The sequence below is a fragment of the Sturnira hondurensis genome, unplaced genomic scaffold, assembly GCF_014824575.4.
Source record: "Sturnira hondurensis isolate 20B ecotype Veracruz unplaced genomic scaffold, ASM1482457v3 Scaffold0005279, whole genome shotgun sequence".
Lineage (NCBI taxonomy): Eukaryota > Metazoa > Chordata > Mammalia > Chiroptera > Phyllostomidae > Sturnira > Sturnira hondurensis.
In genome coordinates this window covers 14,021,924-14,049,607 of record NW_028077910.1, presented here as the reverse complement: position 1 = coordinate 14,049,607, position 27,684 = coordinate 14,021,924, and the positions used below count along the sequence as shown (strand labels likewise).

Here is a 27,684-nt window from a genome sequence, read left to right as displayed (position 1 = left end):
TCAACTAGCATAAAAGAATCACACTCAACTGATATATAGGGTACTATGCAACTATTTAAAAAATGAGATGAAATGTGTATACATTGATACAGAATGATGTCTATAATAAATGGCAAGAGGTATAAAGCAATATTATATAACTCAATCCCTTTCATGTAAATAAAAAGGAATATATATTTAAACTATTGGACACTAAAATATTTTTCTGGGAAGAAATACAAGACACTTAATGGAGATGTCTGTGAAAACAGGGGCACTGGGATGAGAAGGGCAGCTTTTAATCCCCATTTTAGATGTTTCTGTACTGTTTGAAGTTTATTTATTTATTTATTTACTTTTAAAAGATTTTATTTATTTATTTCCATACAGAGGAGAAGGGAAGGAAAAAGGGAGAGAAACATCAGTGTGTGGTTGCCTCTGGCACACCCACACTGGGGACCTGGCCTGGGGACCTGCAACCCAGGCATGTGCCCTGACTGGTAACTGAACCAATAACCATTTGGTTTGTGGGCCGGTGCTCAGTCCACTGAGCCACACCATCCAGAGCTGTAATATTTAAGGTTTTAACATGTTCATAGCATTTCATCTATCTATGCAGTCATATATTTACTATAGAATTAAGTGAGTGACAAGATTATGGCCCAGATATATTTTTTCTTTAAACATTTCTGCATTTTTTAAAAACACAATGTTATTTTTTCATAAGATCACCATTCCCATTCTCTTTGCAGTCTCTACTGCACTTGACCCCTTTCTTTTACTGACCCTGTCCTAGTGACCTTGCACATATTATACACTGTTTTCTTCTTTATCTAAAATGGGGTTAATACCTACTTCAGACTGATTATGATGATTAATTAAGTACATAAAATGTCTAGTAGAGTGCTGAAATATAGTAAAAACTTAATCACTGTTACCTATTTATAGTGCAATTAGGGTTTTTTGTCACCCTGCATATATTCACTCTTGTCCTAGCTACAAGGAATTTCTCATGAAACACAGACTTCCTTACTCTTAACTCTTGTGGCTTGAACAGAGTCAGCATGAGACCCAGACTTCAGCCAATTAGAGAATTCCATTCCCTTTGCACAGAGACTTCTTCAAAAAATGGACCAGGACTTTTACTCAAATAAATGATGGGAAAGGAAAACTCTTCTTACCCCAAGTCTTTAATTTTAGAAGAACTGAGGCTGGAGTTACTGCAGCTATCTTACCACAGCAGGGACTCACCCCGGAGGTGTCAAAAGCCACTATGTGGAGCCTGAGAATAATATGAAGACAACGGCATGCAAAGCAGAACAAAGACAGAAACCAAATCCTGCTGTCTTTATTTGAACACTGAATCCAGTCGTGCTCACCTGATCTTTGGTTATGGGAGCCAATTTTTTTTTCTTAAGACAAACAGGGGGCCCTGGCTGGTGTAGCTCAGTGGATTGAGCTCAGGCCTTTGAACCAGACGATGGCAGTTCGATTCCCAGTCAGGGCACATGCCTGGGTTGCAGGCCAGTTCCCAGAGGGGGACACATGAGAGGCAACCATACATTGATATTTCTCTCCCTCTCTCCTTCCCTTCCCCTCTAAAGATAAATGAATAAAACCTTTAAAAAAAAAAAGACAAACAAGATTGGGTTTTTTATCACATGTAATCTAGAGTCCCACCAGAGATATTACTATGATTCTTTCTTTTTCCCAGATTCTAAGAATGACAATTTTCTGATGTTATTATCCCCTCTTTACTCACAACTTTAAAAACCTAGTCCATTTTTAGTGTTCCAACTATTCTTATAACACTACCTCATCCTATTTTCTCTCTGAGCTTTATTCTCTACTGCTACTGCCCATGGGATATATGTATATATCTCCATAATCCTAGCAAACATTAATTTTTTTAAAAAGTCATCTTTTGAAATGGTCTTTCCCAGAAAATCTATTCTGCTTCCTCACTTTCTATTTTTTTTCTACATTAAGTTAGGTGAGAGTTTCAACAAGGTTAAAGTGCTTGGGGACCTATATTATCAAAGAGGGATAGTCATTACTCTCTGTCCTGTCTACATCCAATTTATTAACCTTAAACAATAGTCTCTCAGTATGTATACATCACTTACATAAGTTCATGTTTATTCATTCTGATTTATTAGTTAATATCTAATTAACTCAAATATTTAAAAACACAAACTTGACTAATATTTTTAAACATTTACCCACAAAACTAATTTCGCTTTATGAAATATTGTGACCACACTAGAAGGCAGAGAAAACAGATATTGTAATAATGACAAAATCATGCACTTAAAGGATTGCAAATGTGGGTTTTAACTCTAATTCCAACTTTTCTCTGCATTTATTTCTTCTCGTGGAGTACAATTTTACTTTTAAAATGTAAAAAGTGTGGTTTCTTTTCTCTATCTGCCTGAAATTACAGATAATGGTTGTTAGATAATTTGGGGCCAGAAAGATGAGACTTATGCTGTCTGAAATGATTACAAACTAGTCCATTTCAATTGGACCAGCCTCTTCTTATAATTAGATAGTGTTAATTTCATGAGAAGTATCCAAAGTATTGGCAGGGATTAATCGAGTCTTTATTTCTAGTGACTCCAATCTTTTCTCAAATCACTTCTTAATCTGAATCCTATTTTCACTCTAGATTTAAGTCTAATCTGTAGCTGTTTATTTTGGATGTCTTCTCTTCATTACACAACCTGGTTTAAGCCTGTTTTGAAATATTTGTTGTGAGTGGGGCATGGTTAGGTTCAACTAAATCTAAGGTCATTAGTCACTTTATTGATTTCCTGAAATTACATTTCTTTCTCATCAGTCATTAAGACCTACCATTATTTAGAACAATCATCAAAGGCAGTAAAATTAGAATTTATTTGTGATTTAGCTTTCTTTCCATCCTTTCATCATTAATTCAAAGATACAAAGAACAATATCTGACTTTAAGAGTTTACACTCTTAACTTTGCACATTAAAATCTATAAAAGCTATAGATTTTAGTTTTTCCAAATGTATCAGGATATTTTTCCATTCTACTACATAGGGACTTCTGACCTCACACATGGAGGACTGTACAGCAATAATCTAAGCCATGCCTGATATGTCTTTTTTGCTTTTAACACATCCCACATAATTACTGTTATTTTTTTTACCAAGTCATTCCTTAGCACAAACTTTTTCTAATAGATATTTCCTCCATATCCTATCTCAAATCCTGACCTAGCTTTCAAGACCCTTCATAAGCTAACTTTTTTGTAACTTGACATCCCATTACACATCTTTAGCATATCAAATGCTCATAGCATGTGTGCTACACGAACAATCATAAACAATTCTGATAGATATTATATGCTGGTTTTATAAATAAATACTCTCAGAGAAACTGATAAATTGAATAAATTGTCCAAGTATGTAGCTAAAAAGTGATGGGTTCTGGGATTCAGTTACCTGTTACATCTTTCTACTAGATTGTGCTGTCCCCCATTTACACCATTCAACTCAGTCTAGTCTTCTTTTTCAGAGTCAATATCTCTCCAACTCATGGTTTTGTATTGTTTTACAAATTTCAAAAATCCAGAAGACTTCAGAAGCTTTCAAAGAGAATCCTTACATCTTCTTGTATGCCTACAGCAAATTTTTTCCTTCAGCTTTATTTTATGTAGTCTGTTTTACAAAAACAATAGGTATAAAAGTATACTATCAAGCCAATACTTATTCAAACCACATCAGCCTCCCCAGCTCACCAGATTCATACACTTGTGGTGAGTGTCCACATGCCTCTTTGAGAATTACTAAACCTCACTCTATGCTCCTCAGGACAAGCATCATAATACTTACTTAGAATGACAATATAAATTCATTCATAGAGCTGATTGGTGCTTTTAGTATGCCAGACACTAAGCCTGCAAACTTTAAAGGAAAAAAAAGAGGCTCCTAGTTCTCAATGTCAAGTACATAAAAGTTGCTAAATATTTACTGGGTGATTAAGACCTCTCTGGAGAACCTGATCCAAGTTCTGGAAAAACTAACTCCTCAGACAAGCACACTAGCACACAAAATTTTGTATACTATTTCTGGGGGCGGGTGTGGGGGTGCTAGTAATTCCTCTAAAGTCCAATCCACAAACCCCAGATTAGAAACTCACATAACTGAATTCTCTGGGAATAGGAATACTTGCTTAACAGTCCTCTTTAGGTCCTGCACAATCCTGCAACTTTAGAAATATTTGCTGATCGATAATTTTCTCATAAAGATAACCAGATGACATTGACACATCTTTTCTTTCCTGACGGAGTTTTTCAGTCAAATGATTTCAAAAGCCCCCCCCGCCGACCCCTTCATTAGTAACACTAACAACCTAACACCAATAACTCGAAATCATTATTTTGTTACTCGCATATGTATTACATGATCATTCATTCACCAATCCAAATCTCCTTGTGGTCCCTCGATGCCTCCAAATTCAGGGTTTCCTCTGTTGCATCCCAAAAGCTGCCTCCAGGGAGCCCCGCTGACCCCAGGGAGATAGAAAATAACTGATGCTCCACGCCAAACACACCCTCGATGCAGGAAAGGTGAGTCCCAAGGATGGCCACAACTTCCAAACCCTTTCTTCGCTACTACCTAAGATGAAGAGATTTACCTTAAGTAGCACGAAAGAGGTGCGCATCGCTCTCGCGGAGCGGGGTCCAGGTACCAAGAAGCTTCCTGACCTCCCCGTCACCATAGCGACTTCTAATAAGCTCGGCTCCCTCCCTCTTCCCGCGATACTTCCCCACAGCGCGTCACGCTAGCGGGCCTGAGGCTCCGCCTTTTAGACAGCCCGCCCTCTCTTTAAGGAACCTTATTGGACGGCTGAGTCCCGCCTCCAGCTGTGGGCATAGCCCTACTTTTATTTTGTTTTCTTCCCTCTTTCAAAACTTGCCAGGATGGTGGAGGGTGGGGGGTTGTAATATCCTTATAAAAGTGCTGTTCCCGTGGTCACAGGGAAAACATTACTTCTCTTTTCTTTTTCACTTCGTAGAAATGTCCCCAGTCCCCTGGGTTCCCCGTCCGGTATTTCGCGCATGCGTGTAAGCGACCTGAAGATGGCGGTGATAATCGCCGCACTTTTTTTCAAATTAGTGATTCCCAGAAAGCATTGCGCACATTTGTAACGAATTTCCGTTCGAGTTTGTATTTTAGGCGCCATTTTCGAGTGAAGGACCCGGAGCCGAAACACCGGTGGAAGAGGGGGGCTATATACAGCCGTTCCAGTCTTGGTGGGAGTGGACTGTCTCGCAGGTAAAGTACATCTTTTTCTGATCAGGTTGTCATATTCTCACTTCCAACCCCGTCCGCGCGAGCCCTGAAAGTAGAGGCCTTGAGCTAGAGCAGCCGAAGTCTGCGCTGAGGCTGTCGCCGGGAGATTTGTCTCGCTGTCACCCCTCCCCCCCTCGGCCGCTCCTCCGCAGTCCGGGCTCCCGCGCGCTTTTTCCGGGCGCCACTTCTCTGAGCTACTTAAGCGTCGCTTGGGGTGTGGGGTAGGGGTTCTGAGCCTCGCAGATCGCAGAAATCCTGTCTGTCGGAGAAAGGGCGTTACCCCGTGCCCCCTGCCCTACTCTCTTCTCCCAAGAGACTAATCACCGGGTCTTTAGCCCCTAGACGTGATCTTTCGTAGTTTATTATCCAACGGCATTCTGCCGCGGGCCCTGGGGGGACAAACCCCAAGTCACCCCAAAATGATTGAACCCGGAGCAGGCGCCCACGGCGTCCGATTTGGAAGTCGCGAGTTGTCTACCCCAGCTTCCGTCCGCTCTCCCTAGTCGGACTGTAGAGAGGAGACCTCGAAGTCCCCGAGCCGTCAGCCGCACCCAAGACCTAAAAGGCGGGGAAAGGACAGTGGGCGGCGAGTCGTCCGTTAGACTTCTGCTCTAGGAAGTTAATAGCCCCTCCAAGCTAAAGCTCATACGAACTCCTCGAAAAAGTCTGCGCATCCCTGGCCCCGAGAGCGTGGGAATGTTAGTAAATGCCAGCGTATGGAAATGGCTTCGTTTAGAAATTACGAAGCATTCAGATACGCTTATACACATATACTATGGGCGAAGGGGTTGGGGCACTTAAAAATAAAAATTACTTAAGCAGTTCCTCCATCGTTGCTTGATTCCCAGGCACGTCTAGGTTTCCTCATTTGTTTAGAACTTAAGAACACGAATCCCGCCTCCTTTAGTACTTGGTTTTTTTGTGCCCTCTTACCCCAGGACCCGCTGGCGTTGAGCGGGTTTTTTTTTAAATAGCTCTCGGAAGCGGGTGGACGGAGTTTTTCCTCGATCTGGGTGGGGTAGAAGCAGAGCCGTCCCGCAGCGGGTTCCGGCGGGGAACGTCCGTACCTGCGGGGCCCTGCGGCCGGTGGGCTGTCTGACTCTGGCCTCTCACCCGGCGGCAGCGACCATGCCCGGTAAAGGCAATCAGCCCTCGACCGCCCGGCGTAGAGAAGAAGGGCCACCGCGGTCCTCGAACGGCACCAGCAGCGACGCGGAGCCTGAGCCGCCGCCCGGCCGTGCCCGGAGCCCAGCCCCTGCTGTCGCAGGTGAGTAGCCCGCCGAGACTCGGCGGGAAAGCTGGCTTGGGGACCCCAGGGGCTCCGCGCCCAGCCCGGGACTGGCAGGTTTTATTTGGCTTGGGCCAGAGGGGCTGCAGGGTTGACATTTGAAGATCGCGCGTCGGCCCGTTAGGTCAGCTCAGGAAAGCGATTTGTGGATTTTCAGAGATTAGACTCCTGGTGCAATTTCGGTGTAACGGTGCTGGAGAGTTGGGAGAGAGTTTCAGTTGTGAATTTCTGTTTGTGGCCTTGTTATTTCTGCGGAAATCGGCATGGTCAGCCAAGAGCCAGTGGATTTTTTTTAAGACAGATTCGCTACGACTATGTTAATATAATGAAAAGTTCCTTGACCCTGATCTCATTTACGTGGTCTTAAAGTGCGATTAAAGAGATGATAATTTACTGGAAACCATCGTAGCTTTTGTGAGTCCAGTAATTGGATGACGTTATGAAACCCCTGTAACAGTTTCGGTGGAGCTTGGAAGTATCCGAAGTTTCCAGGTGCTCAAAGATACGGAGAGAATTGGATCTAGAGCTTTAGGATTTAACCACCTCTTTCGGCAGGGAGCAGGGAATCTAGGTAGTCGTGGTTTTCCCAGATTTGCTTTATAATGTGTTTTGACTCCTTAGAGTAATATTTCTGTGGTTTTTGTGACTGGTAGGATTTCTGTAAAGAATTGGAAAAAAATAAAAACAAGGTGAAAGATCCATGTAAGCTTAGGATAATACTATATAAGTGGAAAATGCAGATTCCTAGGTTTTTTAAATAACATCTCTTCAGAGATTAGCAGGCTCTGCTAGTCCTCAGAACGAATTGCACTAATGTAGGCTTTTCCCCCTTGCCTTCCCTTCCCTTTCCTTTAATTTGACTGACTTAGAAACTCCAAGTGAAGACGTTGATAATAGGAGTTTAGAAGAGATTTTGAATAGCATCCGTCCTCCCCCACCTCCAGCAATGACCAATGAAGCTGGAGCTCCTCGACTTATGATAACTCATATTGTAAACCAGAACTTCAAATCCTATGCTGGGGAAAAAATTCTGGGACCTTTTCATAAGGTATTTGACCATTTTAAATAACTACTGGAAGATAATGAGTCTTTACTACAAGATGTTTCAATTTTGTAGCATATTTATCCTGATTGATACACACAGTATGTTTGCTTTTAACAGCAAATTAGCTTTTGTTTCTTCTGATTATCTTTGGTACCTCGTTACCTATTATTAAGTTTTTTTCATTGAATAGAATTGGTGAGTTTTTGGTTTGAAGGGAGTGTTTTCTCTTTACTGTTAGAATGAATTTTGTAAAAAGTTAGAATGTAGTCTTTTTTTAAGGCGTTGAAGCTTGTGACAAATGAGAAAACTTAAGTTGTTATCTTGTAGCAATGAAAGCTTTTGAATATTTGTAAGTTTGTTGCAAGTTACAAAAAAATCAAGCAGTCTGTAATCATAGTATGACCTTTTAAACTTCACTTTAATTTTTTTTCCTGTTCTTTTTATGCAGCGCTTTTCCTGTATTATTGGGCCAAATGGCAGTGGCAAATCCAATGTTATTGATTCTATGCTTTTTGTGTTTGGTTATCGAGCCCAAAAAATAAGATCTAAAAAACTCTCGGTACTAATACACAATTCTGATGAACACAAGGATATTCAGAGTTGTTCTGTAGAAGTTCATTTTCAAAAGATAATTGATAAGGTAAGGGACTTTGATTATTTAGTCATTTGCAACTTCAAGTAAGGGATACAAAGAATTCTAATACATTGCACATACTATTTTTGGCTTCAGTTGGGTTTAAAAAATAATATATGTTTAAAGCAGAACAGATTATTGATTTAATTACCTCCATGACCATAGTTTCTTTTTGAGGAGTGGGGGTGGTGGCTGTTAAACTTAAAATATTACAGTTTTTAACCAGGGAAGTTAATTTTAAGTAGCCCATAGTAGTTAGTTCTTACCTTTCTAGAATTAAAACATTAAGCAGTTTTAGTATTCTGAGTGCCCAATTGGCATTCTTTTACTATAAATTTTGGCTTCGTTTTTAAGGTTATATTTTTATTGCCTTTGGATAAATTACCTAAATTGAAAATGCAACAGTTGACTAATTTTACCATCTGTTATTTCAGTTCATATTAAAATTAATGTTATTGGTAGTCCTGTGTATCTGATGTGTAAGTGCTTTGCTTCAGTTTGAACTACGCTTTTAAACAGGAAGGGTCGAGCTTACATGTTTGTTTTCTAGAAAAGGAGGCAAATTATATGGTTTTTTTTTCTTTTCTGATTAATAATTAACTTTGGAAATTCATGGTTCAAAAATGAGCAGCTGGAACCTAAAAAACTAATTATGTAATGAAAAGGGGATGTGACTTGCCGTGTAGGGTTTATTTATTTATTTTTTTAATATAAAGGGTTATAAATCTACACAGTTGCATCTATTTTAATTTTGTTTCTTAAGTCCTTATACAGTTTGAATTGGAAAATAGATTGCTAGTAAATCAGATTTAATTCATGTAAACTTTAAGTCATGACTTCAAAATGACACACTTTTAAGGGGAAGTAAAAAGTTATTTTGATAAAGGAGATTTTGAACTTCAAGTAAAGTGATTATTTCTAAATGTGGGGAATGTGGTTGTCAATTAATTTTTTACAATTTTTTTTTTACCTTCGAGGAATGGTATTTTTTTTTCTCTCTCAATTCCTCAAAAAAAAACCTAAGCCGTATCACCTCGTTACTGCCTTCCTTCTTTTTTCCTTGAATCATCCTTTACAGCATTTTTTTAATGGGCTAGTAATTTGGTCTTTCAACATGGTTTAATATTATCTTTGTGAGTTTGTTTTGGATATGGTGAGATTCTTGTCCCTCCTTATCAACTTTTTTTAATCATATGGTTTTAGGCTTGTTTGAACATGGGGGTGTTTTTTTGTTTTGTTTATTTGGTTTAGCATCTCGGTTTTTGTGATCTATGAGAAGGGAATCAAACAGCTTCAAACTGTATCAGTTCTTTGCTAACAAAATTATTTCTGAGAACTATTTCTAGTTTATGTGCATGTTCTTTGAAATTTTTAATCCATAGAATTATTTTCAGTATGAAGTGAGTAAAATTTGGAGCAGACCTGTAACTTAGTACCAACAGTTGTTTTCTGGTTTTGTTTTTCCTTAAAACAGGAAGGGGATGATTATGAAGTCATTCCTAACAGTAACTTCTATGTATCCAGAACGGCCTACAGAGATAATACTTCTGCCTATCACATAAATGGGAACAAGTCCACGTTTAAGGATGTTGGAAATCTTCTTCGAAGCCATGGCATTGACTTGGACCATAATAGATTTTTAATTTTGCAGGTAAGTTTATTAAAGACTTAAGAGGTTCTCATATTCCTGTTACTATTCCTGTTACTTTTTTTCCCAATAAAATTTGGGGAGGTGGTTCCCCTGTTGAAGAAATCCTGTATTTTTGAGGCCTTAAAGTACTGTAGCAGCACATCATGGTTTACATTCTAGTCAAGATGCGAATCATTATTTGCTGCTCTAGAAATTTAAGGAAATTCATTCAAAACTATATTTTCATCATTAGATGCTCCTGTTTAGATGGACTGACATACTTGTTCCGCTCTAGCAGCACGTAAATATTGGCGTAGTGAAATGAATATTAAACACCAATATTATTGTGCTGCTTTAGTGTGACAGGGATAGAGCAACTATCATTTTTGGTTTTATTTCTTTTTAAGATAACATTTTAAATAAGATTTATCTCCTAGAAGTTCTTTTTCTTTACTTTTGTTCTTATTCTTAACTCTACTAATAATATACAGAAAAAAATAAGATTGTGTACACTTGGTGTTTGCCAAATTTACCTGGACACTTACCGAATTTAATTTAATTTCAGTTTTAACACTTAGAATTATTAATTAAAAGCTTACTCAAGTTGGTTTTTGTTTTGGTTAGAATGGCCTACTTAACCACTACTGGAAAATCAGAAAGTAATTGATTATTTCATTCTTAAATATGAGAACTCTTCAGGTTTTTTTTAAAGGGGCAAAAATTTAAGTACTGGGTGTTAAGTTGATTTTTATTAGAAACCCTGTATTCTTTGAGTAAGGATATATTCTACTAGCAGTGCCTGGTAAGAAAAATTCTTTATCTTTTCTTTATGTGTTACCTTTTTTAAAAGTTTTTAATGTAAAGCAGGACTTAGACATATTAAAATTCCTTTTTCATTTAAGGCTATCTTTTCCTGTGTCCTGCCCATAATCACCAAGGATATCATAACAAAAGCAAAACTATATTTTGATGTAGAAATTGCTGCTAATATTCTTTAGTATCTTGTCCTACTGGTTTTATACTAAGTTGGGAATTTCGGTTTAGTTAGGATGACTGAGTGTTCCCAATAACAAACTTAAAAAATCTTTTCCATTTTTGTCTTTGTTCCTCAACTGTTTTTTTTTTTTAAAGAAAATATAACTTTTAGGCATGCATGCATAGTGTATGTAGGAGGTAAATTATTATTATTCTGAAATAACTTATATTAATACCTTCTGCTACCAGGCACAGTACATTTGTAATGCTTCTATAACCCAGACTTATTTTAAAAAGAATGTTGGTGAATCTGCTGTAAATATATTTTTAAACAAGATTCGAGTTAACACAGATGTGGAATTAAAGCTTTGTGGGTTTTTAAAAAAATCAAATTTAACTTCTGTGGATATTTACTATGTTATGAGATTTGGTTTGGTTAGTTTTAGATAAAAAGATATAGCCCTTTATAATACTAAATTTGGTAGTGATACTATTTTGCAAGAACCTATACTTGTGTTTATCTTTTATTTATAATTTGCTGTTTAATATTCTGGGATAATCAAAGTTTTACGCATGTGCAAAGACATCAAAATTAAGTGGACTGCGTTTTAACCCTTGTAAGGGTAAATTTTTTCCTTGGTACAGCCTCTTTCTCCATAGTTAAATAGTAATGAAAGCAAAACAAAACAATAGCTTTCAAAAAAACTAAATAAGAATAATTTTTAAAATTGTCAACTTAATATGTGCTTCTGAAGTACCCAAGATGCTTAATATTAAGGTAAACTGTCCAAGTTAACAGATTAAATTCCATTTGATTAAATTTACAGGTAAGCACTTTAGAAACTCATCTGTTAGGAAGAAGAAAGAGGGATTGGACTAGGTAGAACTAATGCTGCCCCATTTAAAAGTTAGAGGGAAAGTTGCAGTGTTTTCTATGGATTTTTATTTACTTCCTTATCAAAATCTTAGATTTCTGCACTAGAGATTTAAGGCATTTGGAGGTAAGTAAGAATGTGGTTTTTATTACTTTCTTTCCCACTGGATAACATTTATCTTAAAAACTACCTGTGGTTTGGGAGGCTGGAAACATCATAATATCACCATCCGAGACATAAGTGCTTACTTTGAATAAAATGTATAAACTGGCTAGTGGTTGTGATAAACAGAAGTCTAGGAGGGTACATTTTATCAGTTGACCAATCAAATGAGTACCTCAGTAGGTACTGTGCTAAAATGCTATAAAGGATACAAAGATGGTTAAACCCTGTTCTTGTCCTTGAGGTACCAAAACCTGCTTTCAAAAAGTGTTTGATTATAATTGACCATTGTACTTTTCATGTTTGTACATTTATTCATTTCTGTATACCTCATTGGGATCCTTTGTCCCATTACAGTAACTATTGGTGCCAACAAGTAGTGTTTTATTAGCTCCATAAAGCACTTCGGATTGACGGTGTCTTATAAATTAGGTTTAGTTGGTTTGGATGCTTTCGCTCCCTTCAAGGTTAGAAGAATGCTAACTCTTAATGCTTTCATTATATTATACTTCAAAGTTGCATTAATGATTGCTATTTCAGGAGTGTTTTTATAAACACCTAAAAAGCTACCACTATTAATACAATTTCAGTTTTGTCAAAGTGTTCTACTTCACATGCTTTGTGTTTCTAATATAAAATCTGAATTAAAATTTTAAATAAAAACCAGGATATTTTTCTTAGTGTTTAATAATGTGGAGATTAAATTAAGTTAGGTCTGAGTTTTTACCTGTCCATGTCTTTCTATCCAGTATAGTTCTAAGCTTGTCGTGGCATACAAACTATTTGAGTTCTAGTCTTTTAGCCTGTAGAAGTAAGTCTGTCCTAATTAAAGAAATTTTTACTTTATCAACGATACCTGAATTACTCAGTAGTATCTTGTTCAATGGCCTCAACTATGAAAGAAAATAGGAGGCTACCCATAAATGACCAGAAGAGAGACCAAGTCATCTTACCCACTAAAGCAGCAATGTTCAACATTTTTCATCTCATTTATGGCACACAAGCTAATTACTAAAATTCTCCAGCACACCAAAAAAATTTTTTTTTTGACCGAGCTGACCAAAAAAAAATATTTATAATTTTGAGTCATTCACACTAGACAGCTATTGTGTTGGCTACTGTCATTTTTTTATTTGACAGTCTAAGGGAAAACAGGTCAGTGCTCCTGACTAAATAGTTAGGTATTGCATGTTTTAAATATTCTTGTAGCACACCAGTTGAAAAATCACTGCACTAAAGCATTATCCTATTTATTTATTTATTTATTTAAGATAGATACTAACTAGTAACCTTAGTGATTTCAGTTTTTGGCCTCTGGAGCTTACAAAGAGCAAATTAGAATAAAATTTATTAGAATAAGATAAAGGATAATAATTTACAATGAAAATAGAGAAAATAAAAAGACTGAGACAAAGTAAAAATTTAAAGTTTGGTAATTGTGGGGCATTTAATTTTGATGCACATACTCATGTTTTAAGAATCACTTAGGCCTTATTAGGGGAAAATTTGTATTATAACTATATACTTGAATTTTGTGGCTCCTTTGCTAAAATTTGGATTTCATTGAATAAGAATAAACAGCATTATATCCATTTCATTCCTCTTAAGTTTTTACATTGAATTTCTGTAAGTTGTATTATCTGAAAATGGTATAGCTGAATCACAATATTCTGGTTTTAGCACCCACTTCAGCTAGTTAAGATTTAAACCTTTGTATTATAGTTTCTTGAAGTATGATTGTTATTTCTGTTACTCTTAAAAACCATAGTTGATATTTTCCACAGTTGTTGTTTAATGTCTCTAATATAGTTTAAACATAATTTAAAACATGGTCTGTAGTAGATAACAGCAAAAAATCTGTTTAAAACTTTGTTTAGTATATGTAAGATGTAGAAACTAGAAATAACAATAGATAGACACCTATAAAACTGTCAGCTTCAGATGCTAGACTTACAGCAACTTGAAACTGTTGTTGTTATGTCACCACTATTTGTGAACCTCGATATGGAAGGGTGACTTTAAATTCAGGTCGATGCTTTAAAATTATCTCTGAAATTATTGAGCTAATAGTGCCCTAAATTAAAACTATAGTTTATAATTTCCTACAGGGTACATAAAATTTCTGAAAAATAAAGATGTGGTTGTCTGGGTACAGACTATCAACTCACAGATTTTTAACGAAATAGCACAAAATGTAAAAAGAAGCAAGAAAGCAAATAGGAACAGGTGGTAAAGGGAGGCAAAGGACATCAAGGAACAGTTGGAGGAAAGGTACGAGATTGTCTTTGGAGTACCAGAGCAGTTGTAACAGTCATGCGACAAGTAGAGGCCTAAGTGTGCTTATTGGTTCAATAGTGCTAATCTGACAATAACTGGTTTAAAATTCTTTTTTGAATACCATATAATAAATGAGCTAAATGTGAATGTTATGTGGGACTTGAGATGGAAGTATTTTGATTCATAAATGCCCTTGTTTTTTTAGTTTAATATTTATTTAACTGGTCAAGCTCGTTAAGTGAAAAGAAATTACAGCTCTATATCCTTCATTTTAATTGCGGGTACAGGGAACAAATAACCAAAACCAAGCAACCACTATACCCAAAGCTAGGCACTCTCCTAATAGTGAGTGGTATGTTATCTCTTCAATAAGTCATTAGGCCAGGAATATTTCCATCAGTGTAAACTGGTATACTGGATCTTAACTTTTGGTTATCTGAAAAATGTATACTGCATTTAAATGATATGACCATTTGATTCATGTGTAAGTTCTGTTGGCATAGTTTTCATATCAGGTGTCAGCTATTATTACTATATTTGTTGCTTGGTAACCTAAAAGACTTAAACAGAGATCTGTGGTTCTCAGTGAGGGTAGTTTTGCATTGAGACAGTTTAGGTTATTATAGCTGGGAGAAGGGAGATGCATACCAAGATGCCTAGCATAGCTCCCCATAACAAAGAGTATCGCATAAAATGTCACTATTGGTAAAACCTATCTAGATAACAATTTGAATAGAACTTGGCTTCTTCAATGGCTAGAATTCACCCTGTTGTAATCCAAAGCTTGTGGGTATTTTTCCAGGCTTAAATCTTGACTAAAACTTAAACCATCACTGCAAATTTTTAGAAAGAACTGATCATTGAAAGCAGAATAAGATATCTACATATTTTAGTTTAAACATGAATTATTTAAGAAAACGCTAATTAATGCATACTGAAGATTATAGAAAATCTAAATGGGTTTGGATAACATTTCACTTTGTATTTGATGATCATGTACTACTGTGTTGTCAGAGGAGAGACTGTGATAATGATATATAAATACTAAAATTATACCTTTCAATGAGTAGATTAAAAATGAGGTTTTAATTTTATTTTTCATAATTATGTGGAAGCTTTTGGTAATCATGATGTTTTGTCATGAGCAAGTTTTCCCCAAATATTTGGGGTTTGTTCATAAATAAATACTTTAAATATGTAAGTAGAGAAAGAGAAGTATGCTCTTTTTAATGTCTGAATTTTTTCCACTTTTTTCATCCTTGCTGTTTTTCTGAAAGAAAGGTTTGTCTATTTTTTTCCTTCTTTCCTGCCCCTTTTATTCTGTTGTAATAGTATAGAATTCAAGCAGTCTACTTCTGTGAAGTAGCAGCATTTTGCCCGAGCATATTTACACAAAATTTTCTCCACCATCAAACAAATGGCTGCCTGGAAGTCAGTCTTAAAGGTTACTGATTATGTGGTGGGTTTTTTTCTCTTTTCTCATTCTAAATAAATGGTAAAAAATACTAAAACATAATCTTAATCTAAGATTTTAATTACAGTTCAGTTTTATATTAATGATTGCAAACGAAAGTTTTCAGTGTCATGTATCAGGATCTTTAGTTTTCAGTCACTTGGATTTCTTCTCTTGCCATGAGAAATAGGTAGTTTCTTTTTCCAGTTAATGGTCTTATTTTTAGAAAGTTAGAACATTAGGTTTGAGACATCCTTATGAAGCCCAGCACTTGTTGAACAACTCATAATACCAGGTATATAGAGAGAGTTTAATAATACTAGCCACGTAGAGATACAATTCCTACCATGTCATACCAGGAAGGGTCTTTTAGAAAATTCTTGGTTTTAAAACAGGAGCTCTACTTATGTTATTAACAGCTGATAATGTTGCCATAATAACTGAATTGTCGATTATATGAATAATCTTGCTGAATCTTGCAATAGAAAAGTTGTTCTATTTATATTGAATTAATATTGTAGATGGGGAATCTTCCTTTATTTTACTTCTGTGTGTATATGTGGGTTTATATAATAATATATGAGTGTATGTAAGAGAATGTAAATGTACATTTCTTATGTAAAATTGAAACTCTTAAGAAAAATATCAGTGAAGAGAACATTTTTACTTGTATCTTATTAAATGTCTAAGCTATTCATTTACAACATTTATTTGTTTATTACTGTTGAATTTGTTCATTGTTCCTAATTCTAAATTTAAGGTTTATATAGCTAAACATGTAAAATGAATATAAAATGTGACTTTTTCTTAAAAGGGTGAAGTTGAACAAATTGCTATGATGAAACCAAAAGGCCAGACTGAACAAGATGAGGGTATGCTTGAATATTTAGAAGATATAATTGGTTGTGGACGGCTAAATGAACCTATTAAAGTGTTATGTCGGAGAGTTGAAATATTAAATGAACACAGAGGAGAGAAGGTAAATCTTTTGTAGACTTGTAAATCAGAATGTTTCATTTATTAACGGATTTTACTGAAGTAAATGTTCAAGTTATAATAGATAATAATTATTTGAAAATGCTTAGTATTTTAGATTGCATTTTATATATTTTTTAATTTTATATTTTTATTAACCATAATTTATATGTTTGTAATGTTAGCATATTTTAAATTCAGATTGTGCATTTGAAGTGTATTTTAACAATCTATACACTATTACTTTATGTAGTTAAACAGAGTTAAGATGGTGGAAAAGGAAAAAGATGCCTTAGAAGGAGAGAAAAACTTAGCTATTGAATTTCTTACCTTGGAAAATGAAATATTTAGAAAAAAGAATCATGTTTGTCAATATTACATGTAAGTACCTTAATTAATTTTTATATTTCTGACATTAAACCAAATCCCCTTCTCTTTTCCTGTATTAGATAAAAAGACTGAAGTAAAAAAAATTATAAATTTTTTTATGTGATGAATTCATTAAATTAGGGTTGTTTACCGTAGTATTGAAGTTTACCTTTAAATAGTCTACTTTCAATTGAGAGATGGGTTCACACGTATTTATTACTATGCTTAAAAACTTTATACTTTTTAATTCATGTCACAGATCTAACTTTGTTTATATGGAACCTATTTTGTCCCTCATTCTACTCTGAACCCTGGCCTTGTTGTCTTCCCCTTCCTCCACACACATCCCTCAATAGCCCCCGGCAGTTGTAAAATGACTTTAAAGAAAATGAATCTTAGAAACAGCTGGTTTTGCTAAAATAGTTACATAATTTTAGAAATGGCATTTTAGGATCTCCAATTTCTTTTTTTCCTCCCTCTAGTCATGATCTGCAGAAACGAGTTGCTGAAATGGAAACTCAAAAGGAAAAAATTAATGAAGATACCAAAGAAATTAATGAGAAGAGCAGTATACTATCAAATGAAATGAAAGCTAAGAATAAAGCTGTAAAAGATGTAGAGAAGTAATAATTTTTTGGAAAGTACTAGAAGTATTTTAATTTAGTTAATTTTTTTACCTGTATGTGTGTGTGTGTCCATACATAAACTTATGGCAGCACATATGTATAATACATTTACCAGCATATAAAATGGTCTCCTTTTGCAGACAAAAACAAAAAATGTAATTGCCCTGCATCCTGTACGTCATTTTTACAGATTCAAGTGCTCAGTGATCTTAAAATAATGGAGGATACTACCCCCTTGTGGCAGAACTCCGTAACACAAAACGTCACAGCAGAAATAAGCATGTAACTGGTTGTCTTTAAGAATAGAGTTCACAGACCTACAGAGGTAGAACTAGGTTTATATTAGACTTTTTTTTTAGTTTTGATTATGACTTTTTTCTGTACCAGTATTTAATGCAACCAGTATCTTATGTGGTTTTTCTCTAAGTTTTACTCTTATGATAAAAAAATTTTTTAGCCCTGGCTGTGTATCTCAGTGGATTGAGTACTTGCCTGAGAATGAAAGGGTCACCGGTTCAGTTCCCAGTCAGGGTACATTTCTGGGTTTTGCAGGCCACGTCCTCAGTAGGGATGCACAAGTGGTGACCACACATTGATGTGGCTGATAAAATTTTTTTATGCCTAAAATTTTTTAAAGCATCATACTGGAAAATGTTTATCATCCAGCTTAGAAGGATAAAATAATGTTGAAAATCACTTAATGGCTTCATCAAATATGAGGGTAAGGTAGGGTCAACTTGAAAATAGGTTATTTTAGGATCCTACCTTACAAGAAGTTGGACACATTTATAGAGGAAATCTCCAAGACAAGATAATATAACATGGCTTCAAATACCTGAATGTCAAAAATAATGACTGATGATTTTCTTGCTTTGTTAGGAAACTGAATAAAATTACAAAATATATTGAGGAGAACAAAGAGAAATTTACACAGCTAGATTTGGAAGATGTTCAAGTTAGGGAAAAATTAAAACATGCTTCAAGTAAGGCAAAAAAGCTGGAGAAGCAACTTCAAAAAGATAAAGAAAAGGTAGGTTTAAAGAAAAGTCCTTAAAAATTTAACATCTGCATATCAGATCTAGTTTTTATGATTTTTCATAGATAAGGTTGCTCCGTATTACCTAACAGAATGCATTTGGAATCTAAGTGTTAAGTGTTTTAAGATTTCCATTGTAACCTGATTTCCCCAAGGAGAAATCTTAACATTCATTGATTTTGAGTTTTAGAGCTTATGTTTTTCTATGGTATACATTGTTGGGAAACATTTACCAAATCAGCAATTCTGTTTTGGTGATAAAATAATTTCTCCCCTCTAGGATAAGTCAGGAAGTCAGTTGTTGGGTGGAGGGATTGAGCAAAAAAGTAAAAGAACTCATGGACACAGACAAAAGTGTGGCGATTGTGGGGTGCATGGGAGAGAGGTATAAGGGGGATAGATAAATGATAATGAAAAAATTTAAAAATAAACTTTTTTAAAAGAAAAATTAAAATGTTTAGTTATGTTATATATAAAAAATTATTACCCACCTATAAAAATTAAATTGCGCTCCCCTTTAAAAAGGAGGAAGGGAATCTGGTCATTTGTAAGGTTCTACCAAAAGATGAACTTTGGACCAGAATGCCTAACTGCTAGGAGCCAGACTGTAATAAATTTGGGGCCTTTCAAACTATGTTCAAAGCTCTATCAGATTCTAATAGATACGACACCTAAATAAACCCCCTTCCCCCAAACAGCTTTTTACCCTGTAGCTTCACAGTAATTATAATATAAGCTTTGTTTTACCTTAAAAGCATTTTCTAAATGCATTTGTTCACAAAATACCATCTGCTTATACAATAATAAGTCTTACATGAATCGTCGTTTGAGGAGTTCTGTGTAGGAAAATACTGATCTTCTCTAGTACTAAATAATTGGAGAAAACAAAATATACCATGTAAATTTGAGAGTAACCCCTAAATTGGACAGGTAGCCAAATTTAACTATTATAGAGGGACTGGCCTTTAGGCATCAAATGTGAGTAAGTAGTCCTGGCTGGTGTGGCTCAGTGGATTGAGCACCAGGACTGCAAACCGAAGGGTCGCCTGTTCAATTCCCAGGGGATATTCCTGGATTGTAGGCCAGGTCCCTGGTGAGGGGCGTATGAAAAGCAACCACATGTTAATATTTCTCTTTCTCCCTCCCCCTAAAAATAAATGCTTTTTTAAAAAAATGCAAGTAAGTAGTTATTACCAGAAAGTAGTAATGGAATAAAATATTAGTCCTACATGGTGACTCTGGAAGGGTAAGTTGTGAAAGACCTTAGGATTTGAGGGAAGGTGGGGGTTACGAAGATAGTTTATGCTAAGCTATAGTATACATGACAGGTAGTTTAAGAAATCTCATAGAGTATTTTAATAGGTGGAAGGATACTTATCACCTGAAATTGGAACAGAAGGAAGAAAGACCTAATGTCTAGGCAAGGAAAATTTTCTTCATAAGGAATCAAGAATTCATAGAATTAGCTTTACCACTAGACAGACAGAATATAGAAATTTCAGTAAATGCTTAAGAAGGTATTGTACTTGCTGATATCCCTTTTGAAATAAATCCTATTGAAGAGACAGAAAAAACAAAATGCTTGCTGAAACCAACTAATTCAAATCTAATTACAAACAAAACCACAAAGACCAGGAAGACCCTATGAAACACTTTTTGAATAAGTCAGATGTTGGTAGTGCTAGACAACCTAAAGGCATGTGTTTCTACAACTTTGTTTTATGATCTTAGGTAGAAGAATTTGAAAATATACCTGCCAAGAGTGAGAATATCATAACCGAGACAACAACTAGAAAGAATGCCCTTGAGAAGGAAAAAGATAAAGAAGAAGAAAAGTTGAAGGAAGTTATGGATGGCCTTAAACAGGAAACACAAGGACTTCAGAAAGAAAAAGAAGTAAGGTTTTTTTCATCGCATGGTGTTTATTTTGGTGGCTTTTAAAACTTAAATGTTTTTGTAGTAGTAGTAAAAACTGACCTCACCCTCTGGCTGGTGTAGCTCAGTGGATTGAGCGTGGGCCTGCGATCCACACGATTGTGGTTCGATTCTCAGGGCACATGCCTGGGTTGCAGGCCAGTTCCCAGCAGGGGACTCACGAGAGAAGCAACCATACATTGATATTTCTCTCCTTCTCTCCTCTCCTTTCCTTCCCCTCTAAAGATAAATAAATAAAATCTTTAAAAAAAAAAAACCCTGACCTTTTAGAAGAAAAAAAGTTTGGGCTTTAATATCTAATCTAACATTCACAAAAATGGCCCACACTCTTCTTCATTCCTGCTTTCCAATTTTTAAAAAAAAGCTGAGTGAGAATTTATAATGCTTGCAGAAAATGTACCATGTCAAATACTTTGTTATATTTGCCATTCTTTGTTGAGCCAGTTAATTTCATCATCAAATTTTTTCTCTTTTTTTTTTTAAAGATTTTATTTATTTATCTTTAGAGGGGAAGGGAAGGAGAGAGGGAGAGAAACAACAATGTGTGGTTGCCTTTGGTGCGTCCCCTGCTGGGAACTGGCCTGCAGGGAACTGGCCTGCAACCCAGGCATACGCCCTGACTGAGAATCGAACCACCATCGTCTGAGTCACAGGCCCGCGCTCAATCCACTGAGCTACACCAGCCAGGGCTCTTTTCTGTCTTAAGTTATTTGCTTGGTAACTTAATTGGCTACCACCTGTAAAAGCCTAGGGCCACACTAACCACAAGTTGGCATGTTAGTTATGTTATATATAAAATAACATAACATATCTCCTTTCTTTGCTTCTATAAGCTTTTATGTAATTGTTTATAACTATAGCTGTTGTGTTGGTTCTTGGTTCAAATTCTAGATCAGTAACTTATTATTTCTGATCTTGTGCAGATTATATCTCCTCAAGTCATATTCCTCAAAACAGTGAAAAAATAATGCCCATCTTACAAATCCTTGTGAAAATAAAATGTGCATATGTGTGTGTATATCTATACATACACACTCATAAATGCCTTGAAATTAAGAAATGTTAACTATTATATTACTTTAGCACTTGATTAATGTAATGAATTTGCGGTTGTCCCATTGGTATGACTTATGTACCTAACAAGAGTATTATAAGCACAAGTTTTATGTTGTCTTCCCTTATATTCACCACAGCCTTTTTGAGAACACTGAACATGTTAATCGATATTTTAATAGATCGTGGTTATTTAGTTAAATTTAATTTGACTTATGTACAACCTCTGTATGTTAATTGCCCATTTTTTTCGGACCATAAGGCACACCTAGGTTTTAGAGGAAGAAAATAGGGGGCAAATTTTTGAGGGAAAAAATGTGGTAAAATATTTAATAACATAATATTTCACCAATATGAATGTAAACAGAGCTCAACAGCAGCATGAACAACCATTATTCCTCCCAAATGGGGGGTGGGGGTGCATCTTATTTTCCAAAAAATAAGGTATGCTTCTAAAAAGTTTACTTTTTAAAAAAAATTTTATAGATAATAGAATCTATTGTGGAATATAGACATGTTCTAATGTCACACTACAAAATTTTATGAGTAGGACACCCATATGGTAAAGTGGCACTGGATAAAACAGCTTTCGTAATGGAATACTCTGTGGATACAGATTGTCACATTTGCTCATCTAATGTACATGAGCATTTCTATATGCCTTTGTACCCTTTGTTAGTAAAACAAAAAACAAAAACGGGACTGACATTCAGGTGTTTTCATTCCTCAGCATGAAGTAATAGCTAAAAACAGATGCTTTGCCACTTCTGAGTGAGTGAGTGCATTTGAGCAAGTTATTCAAACTCTGATCTCACTTTCCTTAAATGAACAAAAGGATGGTATTTACCTCATAGTATTATTATATTAAAGAATTAACACATACAAACCATTCATAATAGTGTCTAGAATATAGTGAATTTGTGTGTGTGTTAGTGTTCATGATTTTCACCATCAAACATTTAAACTGATTCTATAATGACCTTGGACAGAACCTGATATTTCTGGATCTATTCCTTAATGTGTGAAATGAAGAGATCAGACTTTTGTAAGGGACTTTCTTATGCCATTGCTCTAACAGATTTTTTCTTCATAATCCATTATAGTGGACCAAAATTTCTGCTCATCGAGTATGTGACTAGTGTTGGAACTTTCTGCTGAGTAGACCTTAAACTACTTAGCATTTCAGGTAATGTAGTATGCAAAGACCATAGGGAGTTTAGACCTAAATTTTTGTTCTCTTAACTATTGTTTTAATTTCTGAAATGAGCATATTAATCTATACCTCATTGAGCTCTCATGAAATCAGTTGGGAAAAGACTATAGTGAACACTGGCAACTAGGCAAAATCTGTTAGTCCATTCCATCTGTAAAATCTCTTACATGGAATTCGAAATACGTGGCTTCTATTTCAGTTTAGGTTTCAAAACACAGTATTGCAGAACTAATGGAGTCTATTATGTTTTAACAGAGTCAAGAGAAAGAACTCATGGGTTTCAGCAAATTGGTAAATGAAGCACGTTCAAAGATGGAGGTAGCCCAATCAGAACTTGATATCTATCTCAGTGGGCATAACACTGCAGTGTCTCAGTTAAGTAAGGCCAAGGAAGCTCTGATTGCAGCTTCTGAGACTCTCAAAGAAAGGAAAGCTGCAATCGCAGATATAGAGGCAAAACTCCCTCAGACTGAACACGAATTAAAGGAGGTAAATCTCTGCTTCTGTATTTCATCTGAACATTGTCAACCCAAGTTTTGTATGTATTTTTTTAATCTTGATGTTTGAAGTGACTGGTATACAGATGGTCCCCAACTTAAGATTTTTTAACTTTACAGTTGTGTGAAAGCAATATGTGTGATAAGTTACATGAGATACTCAACACTTTATAATAAAATGGGCTTTGTGTTAGATGATTTTACTGAACTGTAGGCTAATGTAAATGTAGGCCATGTTCAGTGGGTTAAGTGTATTAAATGCATTTTTGATTTAATGGTATTTTCACCTTACAGTGAGGTTTTTGGTATGTAATACCATCCTAGGTCAAGGAGCATCTGTATAGATGTTTTTCATTAGCACCATTATTTCCCATGGAAATAATTTAAACAAAAGAAAGTTTATGTTTTTCCTAAATCTAAGTGTAGACATATTATGCACAAATCAATGAAAGCCATAAATATATTTGTGGATGAACATGCCAGCCAGCTATCTTAATGTATTCTATTTTTGAATTTATGGATGTGGCTTCTTTGTTGGAACTACAAACTGCTTTGAACTAATGAAGATACCTAGTTTAGTCAGTTGGTGACCCTCTTGTGTCAAGAGTGACTTATATATCTAAGTAATCTTGTAACTTGAATCCCCCAAGCATCTTTAGATAAGATGGCAATAGAAAAATGCAGTCTGAAGAGAAATAATAGTTTTGGGTTTTGTTTTTCCATGTTAATAAATGTATACTCTTTGGTCATTGGGGAATTTCTTGACCATGTAAAATTGAAATGTAAACTTGTCGAATCCAGTAACCACTTCTATCTCCCCCCTAGTAATTCACATCATTTTTGGATAAATTATAGCTATAACTTGAGCTTTTTCTTTATACAAGTGTGACTGCTATTAGAGCTGATAATTTAAAGCCCGGAGATAAGGGAGAAAAGTTCAGATTAAGCAACTGAGAATTTGAATGTTTGTGTGTGTGTGCATGTGTGTGGTTCCTCTCCTTTTGGCATCCTGGCATTTTTATACAGCAGTAGTACTATTCGCTCATCACGTGCCCCTTCGTTTCAGAGCTGTGCTTTTTTTGATGTTTTTTCTTTATTTAATTAAAAATAATATATAATACATTTTCTTTATTATTAGAAAGCAAAGCATAGTATAACCATAGTCCTGCCTGGTCACCCATATCTAGGGTTCCGTACCAGAGTCTATTTCTTTATTAGTGCAGAATTTAAGAATGAGGACACACTTATACATACTGTAATTCCAAACTGGGATTTCCACACTCTGGCTCTACTTGCTCTGTCAATATCAGTGTTTCGCTCCTGGAACCATAGTGCATTTATGCTCTTTGTTATTGACCCAAATAATTTATTCCCTTATTAAAACAGAAAATCCATCCACATTTTTTCTAAACCAAATGGTCACTTAGTTCTGATTCAAGTGTTTATTGTTGGTCTGTCGTTGCCGCCTTTATGCTATGATTGGGCATAGAATTATAAGATTTTTACTTTTCACTTTCAGAAAGAAAAGGAACTTCAAAAACTTACCCAAGAAGAAACAAGTTGCAAAAGTTTGGTTCGTGATCTTTTCCAAAAAGTTGAAGAAGCAAAGAGTTCCTTAGCAATGAATCAAAGTAGGGGGAAAGTTCTTGATGCAATAATTAGAGAAAAAAAAGCTGGCAGGATTCCAGGAATATATGGAAGATTGGTAAAGTAGATTTATTTGGACATGACTATACACATTTTTGTGAAGTAAAACATTATAAATAATTTTCTTACCTTGACTTAAACTGTATACTGATTGTCACTGAAATAAAATAACATTTTTTTGTTTTGTTTGAAAGGACATTCATTTTTAAACATTTTGCTCTTATACTGAAGAATGGTAAAATTCTTTGTAATACGGATTCTCTCATTAAAAATGGGGGGTTTTGTTCATTTTTTAATTTGGATGATTGTAATTTTAATTCCAAGGAAAAAAACAAACTTTAGTAGTGATAAACTTAACAAAGCTACTCTATTCTTTTTGTAAAAAAGAATTTGACAGATTGCATTCTGGGTTTTATACCAGTGTACTGAAGGAGGTGGCTCAAGTTAGGGACATCAGCAAGGGGCATTCAGAAACCCAAAGCTAGCAATAGTGGACACTATTCCCACTGAGACTGAAGAGGGAAGGAAGCTGCAGCCATGTCTAGAGGATGGCCCAGAGGCAGTGAGGAGATGTGTATTTCAACCTCATTCAATTGATGAACGCCCTGAGTCGGCATTCCAGAGAAGGAGCAGAAGAAAGTGTTTTACAAGGGCAAATGAAAATTACCAGCGTAGGTGACTCATGTCTAAATGTTAAGTGAGTTCCACCTAATTTTCTCAAAGATACACAATTTAATCCAGTGAGGGAGCCCCCCCCCCAAAAAAAAAAAACAGAATTATCTTGTAGGCAGGCCCCTTATAGTACAGGCTTTCCCCACTAGGTGAATGTTCTGGGAACCCATCTGTTGTCAGTGTACCAGCTGACCTTGCTAAGAGGTTGAGTTCAGCTTCAGTGAATTTTTATTTTTAAAGATTTTCTTTATGTGTTTTTAGAGAAGGGGGAAAGGAAGGAGAAAGAGAGGGGGAGAAACATCAATGTGTGCCTCTCGCAGCCCCAACTGAGGACCTGGCCTGCAACCCAGGCATGTGCCCTGACTAGGAATTGAACCAGCGACCCTTTGATTTGCAGCTCATACTCAATCCACAGTTTCATTGAATTTTTAAGTGCATCTGTCCACACAAAAAACAGCATGACATCCATGACCCACCTTCCATATTCACCCAATATTAGCAAGTTTTTTTTTTGTTTGTTTCCCTGGATGAAAAAAGGTCCTCAAAGTGAAATGTTTCACCAATGTGTAAAAGGTGAAACAAAAACCAGATGCACGAAAAGGCATCAAAACAGCCCTGGCTGGTGTGGCTCAGTGGGTTGAGCACCAGCCTATAAACCAAAAGATAGAAGGTTCGAATCCCAACCAGTGAATCTCACACACATTGATGTTTCTGTCCCTCTTTCTCCCTCCCCTCCCCTCTCTCCAAAAAGTAAATAAATAAAATCTTTTTTTTTAAGTTCTAAAAGGCATCAAAACATAAATTCAAACATCTGGATAGGTATATTTCATCAAATGGAGAGTACTTTGAAGGTGACCGAAGTTTAAATATGATATAATAGATTGATAAGCAAATGTGTTTCATTAGGACTCTTCATAATCTTAGATTAGCTTTGAATAATTCAGTTTTATAATTTTATAAGTTCGTATTTTTAGGTTTCAAATTTAAACATTTTTTTTTAAAGATTTTATTTATTTTTCTCTAGAGGGGAAGGGAAGGAGAGAGGGAGAGAAATATCAATGTATGGTTGCCTCTGGTATGTCCCCTGTCGGGAACTGGACTACAACCTAGGCATGTACCCTGACTGGGAATCGAACCGCAATCGTCTGGTTTGCAGGCCCGCGCTCAATCCATTGAGCTACACCAGCCAGGGCTTCAAATTTAAACATTTTAATTTTTGTGCAATGACAGCAGTTACTTCATTTTGTGCTTTCATTAACAATTTAAAACTGCATATTCATAACCTTTTAAAAGGTAGATTAAAAACTCTAGTCGAGTGACAGGAACACCTACATTTTCATTGTGTACCCCTTTTGTACTTTTTTTAAAAATATTTTTTATTTATTTATCTTTAGAGGGGAAGGGAAGCAGAGGAGGAGAGAAATATCAATGTATGGTTGCCTCTTGTGCATCCCCTGCTGGGAACTGGCCTGCAACCCAGGCATGTTCCCTGACTGGGAATCAAACCGCAATTATGGTTTGTAGGCCCGCGCTCAGTCCACTGAGCTGCACTAGCCAGGGCTCCTTTTTGTACTTTTTAAAACCATGTATGAGTAGAGTTTTTCAGTTAAGAGTAATTTGCAAAATCTGTATGAATACTTATGAGATGATCCTATGCCTAATTTCTTGCTGATTGCACCTTGATTTTGTGCCCCTTCTTTTATACTAGGGGGACTTAGGAGCAATTGATGAAAAATACGATGTTGCTATTTCTTCCTGTTGTCGTGCGTTAGACTACATTGTTGTTGATTCTATTGATACAGCCCAGGAATGTGTAAACTTCCTTAAAAGACAAAATATTGGAGTTGCGACCTTTATAGGTTTGGATAAGGTAGGTACTCATAAAAAGCTACATATAGTTTCATTAAGTGCTGAGCGTTTGGGGGTTTTTTTCCCCTAGCTTTTTCATCGTTATTTAGGGAACACCTGATAGGTTTTAAGGATTATGTTAGGCTCTGAGGTTAAATGGTTGTGGAAAAAAC

At 35.7% G+C, this 27,684-nt stretch overlaps 2 protein-coding genes across 2 annotated transcripts in view; one reads left to right on the top strand and one right to left on the bottom strand.

Moving 5' to 3' along the window:
- Nucleotides 1-4,783, bottom strand: part of IFT80 (intraflagellar transport 80) — a 111,952-nt gene extending 107,169 nt beyond the window's left edge. The window contains exon 1 of the mRNA XM_037046640.1: nucleotides 4,643-4,783. The gene's annotated coding sequence lies outside the window, so the exon portion shown is untranslated. The remainder of the gene's footprint in view (nucleotides 1-4,642) is intronic.
- Nucleotides 4,784-5,151: 368 nt separating this feature from the next.
- SMC4 (structural maintenance of chromosomes 4) overlaps nucleotides 5,152-27,684 on the top strand; it is a 38,025-nt gene continuing 15,492 nt past the window's right edge. Inside the window, exons 1-13 of the mRNA XM_037046637.1 lie at nucleotides 5,152-5,283; nucleotides 6,425-6,568; nucleotides 7,459-7,637; nucleotides 8,083-8,274; nucleotides 9,743-9,919; nucleotides 16,455-16,619; nucleotides 16,869-16,996; nucleotides 17,467-17,607; nucleotides 18,490-18,640; nucleotides 20,378-20,542; nucleotides 23,103-23,336; nucleotides 24,864-25,049; nucleotides 27,372-27,533. Coding sequence (XP_036902532.1) covers nucleotides 6,430-6,568; nucleotides 7,459-7,637; nucleotides 8,083-8,274; nucleotides 9,743-9,919; nucleotides 16,455-16,619; nucleotides 16,869-16,996; nucleotides 17,467-17,607; nucleotides 18,490-18,640; nucleotides 20,378-20,542; nucleotides 23,103-23,336; nucleotides 24,864-25,049; nucleotides 27,372-27,533 — 2,019 coding nt within the window. The 5' untranslated portion in view covers nucleotides 5,152-5,283; nucleotides 6,425-6,429. The remainder of the gene's footprint in view (nucleotides 5,284-6,424; nucleotides 6,569-7,458; nucleotides 7,638-8,082; nucleotides 8,275-9,742; nucleotides 9,920-16,454; nucleotides 16,620-16,868; nucleotides 16,997-17,466; nucleotides 17,608-18,489; nucleotides 18,641-20,377; nucleotides 20,543-23,102; nucleotides 23,337-24,863; nucleotides 25,050-27,371; nucleotides 27,534-27,684) is intronic.